Raw genomic sequence first — 11,104 nt, forward strand, 5'->3', positions numbered from 1 at the left:
TGGAGCTGTCCTCAACATGTCAAAATGCTTAAATAAATCCTTTGACCTCGTGATTAGGAGTCTGATGGGTTAGTTGGTGGTTTAGTGGGATATGGTAAAGAGAGAGATGAGGGTGGGGTGGGTTTAGGATTTGAACAGATTACACAACTGCTCTGATATTAATGTGTCAGTGTTACTGTTCTAAGAATGCAGAGAAAGTTTGTTGAGAGAAGACGCTCAGAGGAAGAGGAGTTTGAATATCTTGTGGCAAACACTCTACTTTATAACTTATTGTATGAAATGCTGAATGTTTGGAGCACCAGTTTGTTTTATGAAGGAAAGTTATTAACAACTAATCTGTATATGTTGTGAATTTTGTGACAAAAAACATCTGAAAATATTTAATATTAAAATGTATTTATCTACAAATTTCTACCACAAACTTAACCAGAGGCAAAAGAGACTCTGTTTTAATAAAAATAATAATAATTAATGAAACTATCATGCTTAAAATCTGAATATTTTCCCACTTTTCATTCACAGGGTAAATATTTGAACTTTCTGTTTGTGTCCTAAAATCTTCATCAATCTTCTAACTGCTGCCAGTCAAAAAAGTGTATTTATGGATAAAAATAAATTAATTAAAAGAAATTTTAAGACACGAAATATAATTTATTATCACTCCTGTAGTGTTATTGTCTGCATGTACTTGGAGAGACTTGGATATAGATAATTCACACTAATATTTGGATGATTGTGACGAGAACTGGAGCTTCAGTCAGCTGAGAAAATTGTTAATTAATGGTAATACTCTCAAAGAATGTTCATGTCTGCAAAAATATATGAAATGTGTTTATATGCATCTATTAACAGAGATTGAATGTGTGTTACACGTAGAGTTTATCAATAGTTCATATATGTACTTCTGTGTGTGTGTCCTCAGTGAACTGAATCAGTCTCTGCAGCTGTCAGTTCAGTTTCTGTTCAGGCTGACTGAGGGAGGTTTTTGTACGACTGTTTTTCACTGTGTGAACACATACTGACTGTTGATGTTATGGAGACTCTGACAGTAATAAAGTGCAGCATCTTCAGCCTGAACTCCACTGATGGTCAGAGTGAAGTCAGAGTTTGATCCACTGCCTGTAAAACGATCTGGAATCCCTGATGCTCTGCTGCTAGCAAGGTAAATGAGCAGTTTAGGAGTTTCTCCATCTCTCTGTTGGTACCAGTGTAAATAGCTACCACCATGTACACTCTGACTGGTTTTACATGTGATGGTGACGGAGCCTCCCACAGCAGAGCTCACTGCTCCAGGCTGAGTCACTGTGACCTGACCTCTGGACTCTGAGGATACAGAGACAAAAACATAAAGCAGCTTCATGGTTTTGTCGGCTTCATTTCAGAGGGACGTTCATAGAGGAGAGGAGTTTGATTCTCTGGACTTTACCTGTGAAGCAGCAGCAGAGGAGAGTCCAGATGAGGACGCAGATCAAAGTCATGTTTTTGATGAGGAGGATTTCTGTGGCTTCTGTTGTCATGAAGGACAGCTGTCAGTCATCCAGTGTTCAACTCTCAGGACTATAAACTCTCCCAGAGCACTGGAGCATGGTGCTGCTGATGCAAAGTGGCTCTCTATGGAAATGCTCTGACTGACTCCAACAGAGAGTTGAATCACTGAAAGCAACAGTACAAAATTTAGAATAGGTATTCCAGGATTTTGGATTCAGGTTTACACCTCAATCCATCTTGTTTAAAAAAATTATCTTATTTAACTTTTTTTCAGTTTGCTTGAGAGAAGATTTGTGAATTCATGCATTAATCAACTGGAAATATCTCTAGACTTTTCCATTGTTCAGGCTTTGTTTTTATGAGCAGTTTCCTTTTATTCAGTTCACTTTCACAGGTGTGTTGGTGCAAAGAAATTCAGGATGAGCAAATATTTTTCATGTTATGGTAAAAAATACTTTTGACATATGTCCTGTGTTCTGGTGTGAATAAAATATTGGTTTATGCGGTATCCCAACTTTTTTTTTTTTTACTTGGGTTGTATTGCAGTTTTCAAAGTCTTAAAAGTGAATACATGCCATGGGAGATCATTTATTATTTAATTCTAAGATTGTAATTGTAGACAGTTGTTGAGCTTTCTGAAAAGCTAACCTTTTGAGAGAGCCGTTTCCCTCTTCAGTCAGACATTTTTTTTATGATGACTCAATGAGTTTGTCTTACTGGGGTTCACTTTTGGTGTAGGTACAAGCCTGAAAGTTGAAAGGGAAGTTATCATTCAATTTCATTTTTATTTTTTCAGGACACTTCAAAGGTTCTCTGACCACGCTTTGACTGGTCAGAGATGATCTCGGAGGATGAGGAGAGCACACCTCATATGAGTCATCGGTGTACATATCCCTGTTGAACTGATTGTTAAAAACTTGTTAAAAAGTGTTGAAAGATACAACTTTTTTTCTTCAGAAGTTATTCCTTATTTCCAACCACAGTAACTGTTAAAAGTTGGATATAAAATTAACTTTTTCCAAATAAAACTGGATTTGGCAAAAGTGATGATAATGATCTTATGGTGCTCCGCCATTTTGTTTCGAATTCACTTCAAAATCAGGGAGAATTTGCAAAATGATGACTGATTCTTATTCCCAGAATAGCCTAAGATGTTTCAGGACAAAACTGTGAGAAGATTTTCTGCGTGCTGATATGCATGAAAGGTTACATAAAAGGAAGTGAAACAATGTGTTAGTCGATGACTGTTGGAGCAGAGAGAATATCTGACAGAAACTTCTTAAAGAAGGAAATCATCTCCCTCCAAATTTATCATTGTGTCCTGTGTCATTTCTGGTGAACTGTGACGAGTTTGACTGACAGTAAGAGCTGATTTACCAAAAACTTTGACTATACTGCTCATTTGTTGGTGTAATGCTTCAACACCTCTATGGCTATCTGATATAAGCTTCTTAGTTTATTCACCATCCTCGCTCTTAACTAGGCTACATAAAAAAAAATCTATGAATGCTAATGCTTTTTGGGATTTTTTCACACACTTATTGCACTTTACAATATATAAAAACTTTTGGTGAGGGAACCAGATTAAAAAAAAGCTAATAAAAAAATGTGTTTTAATTTTATAGCCAAGGATTTCATGTCTGTCTTCCCTCCCTTCTTGTACTTTAATTATTTCACAGTTGTCACTATGCAAAGCCAAGTGTATGGCTGTGCTGTGTTAACATCTGTGAAGTTGCTGCCATCTAGTGGACACATTGTGGTATTACTAAAGTTTTCCACTTTCCTCACCCTTATACTGGTGCTCCTTTACAGTCCATTAAACGTCACTTGTATTGACAGGTACATATATGCATGTGTATACATGCTATACAAGACATATCTTTATATTTTCATGTCATGTACAGTTATTTAGATTAACTGAAATATTAAATATTTCAATCTTACCTTAGTTGTCGCTTACTTTATCTCTTCATGTCTTCCCAGTCAAATCTAACAATGAAACCTGTTTGTCCACATGTCCTGAATACAGTAGTGGCACACGAAAGATCCAGAAATTGGGACATTGTAATGTATTTTCACTTTATGCAATGCAATGCCAACCTGTAACTATGTTTTTTATTAATCAGAGCCTGTGTTTTAAACCTTAACTTGGACCCTTTTTCTAAATTAATATATCAAACAAACAATCTTTTATTATGCTGTCGAGAAAATTCTCTCAAAATGAGACTCAGAGTCGCTGGAGACAATTAACACAAAACATTTATTCTTGCAGCAAGGAGACAAGTCCGCACAACATATCAGGAACTGGTATGATAAATGATACTATCGCCATTTATGTTTCTCACCAGCCACACAATGTTACGAGAACTAATATATATATATATATATATATATATATATATATATATATATATATATATATATATATATATATATATATATATATATGTCGTAACAAACATATTTTAGTTGGACTTGTTGGACAGTTGAAAGATTGTATAGTTTTGAACATTTCATGTCTCTTCTTTCTCTTATCTCCTTTCCTCACTGATTTCATTTCTTCTCCAGTCCACCTTTGTTGATGACATTTTTAAAGAGTGTGAGCAGTGGCCTCTGGTTGCCCCAGCTCTTCATGAAGCCGCCGTAGCGTTTGCTTAGCAGAGGGGCGCTCCAGCGGAAGTGCTTCATCTTGTACGTGACATTTGTTTTCTCATGAACGTCACCCAGCACCGGCTCTATCTCCACTTGCCCTACCTTCCCTACCTTTTCATCCTCATCCTTAGCTGTTATCATTTCCCTGGAAAGTTCCCGCTTTCTTATCTCTCCAGGGGAAAGCTCAGCTGACTTCGCCACATTGTTGGTGGTGTAGAAGCGGATATGTTCCATGGAGTAGGAGCGTTTGGCCTGAGGTGAGGAGGACAAGGAGGAAAAGTGGGAAAGAGAGAGAGGGTCTGATGAAGGAGGAGGCCCGGGGCGTGCATTGTCAGGGATGATGGATGAGTCAGATCGACAGAGCCAGATGCACTCCTGCAGTACAGAGGAGGAAAAGGAAAGAAGACTGGACTGTCTGATTGGGTTCTTTTTGGGGATCTTTTTTTAACCACTCATTACAACTCAACTTTTGTTCAGTTTCCTTAATTTTACAGAGGAGATTATACACTATTAATACACAACATGTGGGTCCCAAGGATATCAGATAAACAGCCAACTGCAACCATTGAGTTCAGAGGTGATATACTGAGCTGGTTTGCATTGAACAATACCTGAGGTAAAATAACAGGGTACAATCGATTAGTGTTTATCATTCTATCAGTTTCAAATTCTACAACAGGTGTCTGCTGTAGAATTAAAGTGGCCACCACTGTAGGGATTCTGAGTTCCATTCGAATAGTATCTTTCCCCTAAATTGGTGAGCTGTGTAATCACAAAGTTTATGACAACTTCCACCCGCATTCAGACCACGAATCACAAGCTACCTGAATGCTTTTCATCATTTCATCTGCTTATAGACCTCTGAATTCCCAAATGTACTTCTTTCTATTCAAGTAAGTTTATTCGTACAGCACCAACTGAAAACAAAAGTCATCTCAGGTCACTTTACAAAGAAAATGAAGTTCACCTCATATTAAACGTTTCAGTCCACCTCAATATAATCCCATGAATTGAGTTTGTTCAGATGTGTGTGCTTGTGTTTGCGTGTGTGTGTGAGCAGGTTTTTTACCATAAAGTTCCTCACAGAGTTGAGTTCCTGGCAGCTGGGATGCTTCCAGCACTCACTGCCTCTTACTCTGTCAACGCCCACTGCCAGTGCAGCCACTAATAGTAATACAGGATGCATTCTCCTGTGATCTGCTGCAGATTTTTTTTTTTAAAATGACACATGCTGTGAGTTTTATTTCAACTTAATTCATTCAACATATACATTTGATACAGATTTTTAAAAAATAACAATGTTTGTAACATGTTCTTAAAATGTGACAAATGTTATTTGGAGTACAGAGAAACAATTACAGACAAGAAGTTAAATCATTTTATAACTAATAAACTCAAACACCGGCATCGCTATTAGATAAATAAATATTAGTTTTCACAAAATGGAAAAAAGCCTAGATAATACAGGACTTAGACATTTGTTTTTAGCCCATCTTTCTCTTGCTCCATTTAAACATAAAATTATATTTGTGTTTAAAGCAACAAACAACCTTAACTAACTGTTATCAGTTTTAAAAGATAATAAACATATTATATTGTGTTAAGAGACAAAACAGACTAGATGTCAAGCACCAGGTTATACAGTAAATGATGCATTTACTCAAGTCACTCAGGTTATTCTCTCATCTCTCTGAGTTTTTTGTTAACTTAAACTGTTGCGATATAAAAACACAAAAAATATCATTATGGTAAAAAAAATAAACATCACAGATTAAATAAGAATGGACTTGGAAGTCACCCACGGTGGACGTTGAAATCAGCTTCTAATTAGTACATCACATCAAGATTTGATCATGTCATAGGAATTTACCCAACAAAAGAAAGCATGAAAAACTTATTCACAGCTCACTTCTTTACATTTGACAAATTAAACATCTTTTCAGTTCAAATATTTTTCTCTTGCCTCACAGCAGGAGGGTTCCTGGTTCAAAACCCGGCTGGAGCCTTTCTCTGCGTGGTTTGCATGTTCTCCCTGTGGATGTGTGGGTTCTATCCAGGGAAACCCAGCTTCCTCCCACCGTCCAAGAAAATGCTTGTTAGGTTAATTGGTGACTCTAAATTGTCTTAGGAGTGTGTGTGGATGGTTGTGTGTATCATTTGTCTCCGTGTGGATGTGTTAATTAGATTAAGTGGGTGTAGAAAATAGTGAATATGTTTACTGAGTCTATATTCAGTTACTCTGATGTTTGTAAAAAAAAAAAAATTATAAAAACAACGTAAAGAAATAATGAAAGTACTCACCGGTCATGTCTCTTTCTCTCTCTGCTGTTTGGCTTTTCTATGTCCTCCAAAGAAAGATTTCTGATGTTGTTTCCTCACTTGTGTCCTTCCAACTGATCAACTGACTTTATAAGCTGACAGCTATGGACACACACATAAATACACACACAAATGGATGATGACGTTATTACTACTCCTTTATCCCTCATTTATGTCCATAAACACACATTACATCAAAATGGACCATCAATTAAAACATTTTTCTCCTTACTCACATGCATGTTTACTCTCCTTGGAACCCAAAAATAACGTCCTCAGCTACACAGACAGTTCCATCTTAGGAAAAATAAATTGTTAGATAAAAGTTAGAGAGGCTGAGTGCTGGAAAAGAATTCACTGTAACCATCTCTTACCCAGTTAATGGCTAATAGAGATATCAAGCTCGCTTTTGAAAAATCAACAAGCATTTACAGACTGTGCAAAACAAGCCAGACTTCTATGAAGTAAAAACTTTATTTAAGATCAACCACACTATATATCATAAGTAACTGTGGTGTATTGGGGATGGTCAGCATATGTGTAGATGGTAAAGGAAGAACTCTGCTGAAACCTAAACCTGCTAAAACCTTTTATTGACAACCAGGTCCGTCTCAGAATTACAGAATGATGCATCAAGTGTGGAGAGATCCTGAAAGCCCAAATGTCCAAGCAATCTCTGACTCACTGTGGGTGCTGCTCCTTTTTAAGTGGGATAAAACTTTCCCCTATTTGATAGCCCTGAAGATGCTGCACATCCCTGTCTCCGGGTGCATGGCCAGATAATGTATATATCTCTAGTGAGCCTCCCCTGGACGCACGCCCATGACTGAGGAATATGTTTGCTTCAAAATGTCCATATTTGACTATATGCATGTCTTACTTACACACACAGTTTCTCTGATGCTCTTTTCGAACATTCTCTAAATTTCAGACACTACATAACTTTCTGTCTTTCTTCTCCACCACTTTGGCCTAAGCTGAAAAATATTAACAATAATTGGCTGAGCTGAAATTCAGTGCTAGCACACTTGATCTCCGGAGGATGGAGCTCACTAATTACGGTGGCCCTGTGGGCTTTTGTTAATATATGTGGTTTGCACTAGAATTTGATCTGTACAACCATTCTTCAGAATAATTGTAATTCTTTAAAAAAAAAAAACATCTATTAAGTACTTTTGTCCTAACTCAAAACAAGAAGAGTCTTAATAAAGGAGCAGATGGTAACACTTCACATTTACACTGAGTATAAATGCCTGAGGCAGAGTTCAGGTGATATGAAGCTGTATGTAGATCTACTTATGAATATCTAAGCCTAAATATGTGTTATTTTAGTCCCCAACAAAAACCATGTTAATAAGTGATACCCCGACCATGTGGGTTTTTTTTATGTCCAACCCAAACAAACCACAGCTGACAGCAAAGCTGTCAGTGTAGACAATATTGGATCAAACTTTGTATGATAGCCCGTTGTGTATCATCAAATTCCATTCCCTCCTACTCCCCTATGGGCTGACTATATGTCATAGTTTGTAAAGGAAAACATGTAATGTTTTTGGAGTCCTTAAAATGAAGATGTTTTATCAATATGGAACAGTTTCACAAAATGCAAAATGTAGGCAGGTTAGGATTACACACTTGATTTTAAAGCCCAGAAAGTGTAGTGACTTTAAAATTTTTGAGTCTTTATTGATAAGCTGCTATTAGCACTTTGGACCATTGTAGATATTACACACTCCATGATTTCCAATTTTTGATCAGTCTGACCACAGAACCAATTTCTGCTTTCTCTCAGTCCATTTTAATGACCTTTGGCCCAGAGAAGGCAACAATGTTTTGCATCTGGCTTTTTCTTTTCATGGTAGAGATCTAATCTTTATTTGCAGATGGCATGGGGATCTGTGTTCAGACAAGGATTTCTGGAAGTTTCTTGTGCACAGAGATGCCTCCAGATTCTCAGAAACATTTAATGATATTATCTAATGGAATATTCCAAATCTTTGTCATTCTACATTGTAGAGCATTGTTCTGAAATTGTTCCACATTTGGTGGATGCAGTTTTTAATTTGTTTTTGCTGAACCTCTGTCCATCTTTACTTCTGAGAGAGACTCAACTGACTTGTTGCCAATCAACCAATCAATTAGTTGCAGCATGCTCCATTCAATTCAAGGTGAGCATATATTTTTCCATGTCTCACTTTCAACATGTTCATAATACTGTCAGTGTCATTACTATCACATCTTGATAATGTGCCAATTAATTCAGTTATTTGATGACTGATCAGTAACCTACATAAGATGTTGCCAGATAAAAACTGGAAATGTGAAAAAAAGGGGTTGTTATTGATTTTATTTATAAACTTCATGTGAGGACAACCTATGGAGTGCCAGCTGTTCTCTTCATATTAAATATTTTCCTCTGAAAAAGCTCTAAAACATATTTTATTTTTCATAAATACCTATCCATCCATCCCTTTTCTATATATACACCCTGGATAGGTGGCTAGTCCATCACAGGACCACACAGAGACAAACGAGACAAACAACCACACACCTGCTCGCTCACACTCACTCCTAAGGACAATTTTAGAGACACCAATTACCTTAACATGCATGTTTTTGGACAGTGGGAGGAAGCCGGAGAACCCGGAGAGAACCCACGCATACACGGGGAGAACATGCAAACTCCACACAGAAAGGCCCCAGCCAGGAGTTGAACCTGGAACTAATTGATTAACTAGATTCTGGCATTTATGTTACATATAAAATAACATTTAACATCTTAAAAGCCCATATCATCAAATCGGTTTCACATATTTCCAGTGTCTAACTCAAACCATGAGGTTTCCCTTCCTTGCCAAACATTCGCTATTGCACAAAAGTTTATTCTTGCTGTCTTGTGTCAAAGAAGGCAAATCAGCTAATTGCTTGTTTAGGTCGGGGGACTCCTTGAAAATCTTTTTCTTTAAATGAAATTGCTGCTTTTTTGTAAAGTGAACTGAACTCTAGTTCATACGAGCGGTCATTTGAAGGTTGGGGTTTTAATATTTTTCTCTAATAGAACAAGCAACTACAGGAAGTAAATATAAACCTAATTGTGCTTAGCTGCAGCCTTGAGCCTCCATTCAGTCCACTACACACTCACAGGAACAGCGTTCGTATGTGTGTAGGGAGGGAAATTAAGAGTAATAGAAAGATGAGGTCAGCTTGATTAAGATTGCTGCAGTTCATCCTGAGGTTGATATACATTTTCATGGGAGAACATCAAAGAGTTGTTCACATATTTCATTAAAATTTTTCCGATCTCATCATGATGCAATGGAAAAGTCACAGGATTGTCAAATTAAGTGTGTTTTCCTGGATTCACAGGGGATTACATGATCTTCCATTTAAAGGTCTTCCCCGTTAACCACATTTTAGTTATGGTACGCTTTCTTGTGAGGTTGTGCTAACTTTTAGTAATGTATTGTGACATCCCAGCTGGGTGTCAACCCGATACCCTGATAAAACTTAGAATTGCTATAGTGCTCCACATTGGAAAAATGTTTCAGTTTTGCAATAATTGTAAAATCACTGTCCAAAGCATAGTGGTTTCACAAAAAGAGGAATTTTTGAGCTCATTAAAATTGTAGCATGTCTGTGTTTTATATTACTTGAAATTGTCACATATGTTTGGAAAAATTGTAAAGATTCCAAAAACATTCTATAACTAAGTTTCCCTTTGCAACTTGTAACATACAGCTTGTATTACAGGAAACATTTACATGACGACAGGAGAAGAAATAATTATCATGTTAGTCCAGCCATAATTAGGCTTTTAAAATGCATATAAACATGTTAGTCCAACCGAAATCATGCTAAATTGAGCCTCTCAAACTGGACTAACACATACATACATTGCTATTGGGGTTCAATCACTCCTACACTCAAATGGGCCTAGGCTCTCTGCATAGACTCCAAAGTTCCAATTTTTGCAAAAACGGTCAAGTGTAAATACATGATAATACAGTCAAATTTCTAATACAGCTGCTCTCAATCACATATTTTCTGTTTCTTTTGTCAGACAGCTAAATGCATCAGAAATTGTGACTGAAAAACAGTCTAAATCTGATTTTATAACCACAGTGTCATATGACAAAATCACCATTCTTGTAACTTAAAAGCTATGTCTGTGCAGTGAATTTGGCCAAGCTTAAATATACGATGACATACCACAGAAAACATTACAAGTGGCTCAAAGCCTTGAACTTCACACATTATTGCAATATTGGAAGTACTCTAAATGACCAAGTCGATGCATGCACTATGCATATAACAGTGCAGAATACTGGTTGTCATGCTAAAGAGCTGAGTTTGAGTTCTGTCTAACCCACTGTCAGAGGACTTTTCACTTTTCTGCTTCACTCTCAGTCACAGTTGGTTTGGTTGGGCATGAAATGTGTGTGGCTACAGTTAGACATTATTACATAACTAGCTAGGGTTAGGGGTAAGAAACAAAAATGTTATCTTGCAATTTCTGCACCTTTTTTGCAACACGTTGGACTGGACATGTGGACAAACGCACCTGCTTCGTGTTTTCTTGTGAGAATGCAAATCAAATAGTGCAGACTGTGCCAACTGCTTGTACTTTACAGATGTTTCTTTCAAT

General features: G+C 37.0%; 1 protein-coding gene across 1 annotated transcript; it reads right to left on the minus strand.

Annotated features, from left to right (window-relative positions):
* Window positions 1-4,041: 4,041 nt before the first annotated feature.
* LOC140274955 (pro-opiomelanocortin-like) lies at window positions 4,042-5,326 on the minus strand. Its single transcript, XM_072370339.1, has 2 exons — window positions 5,210-5,326; window positions 4,042-4,515 (listed from the first exon to the last, which is right to left on the minus strand). The coding sequence occupies exons 1-2, from the start codon at window positions 5,324-5,326 to the stop codon at window positions 4,042-4,044; spliced, it is 591 nt and encodes a 196-aa protein (XP_072226440.1).
* Window positions 5,327-11,104: the final 5,778 nt, after the last annotated feature.

Source organism: Leuresthes tenuis, unplaced genomic scaffold (assembly GCF_036924035.1).
Source record: "Leuresthes tenuis unplaced genomic scaffold, fLeuTen1.0.hap1 SCAF_18, whole genome shotgun sequence".
Taxonomy (NCBI): domain Eukaryota; kingdom Metazoa; phylum Chordata; class Actinopteri; order Atheriniformes; family Atherinopsidae; genus Leuresthes; species Leuresthes tenuis.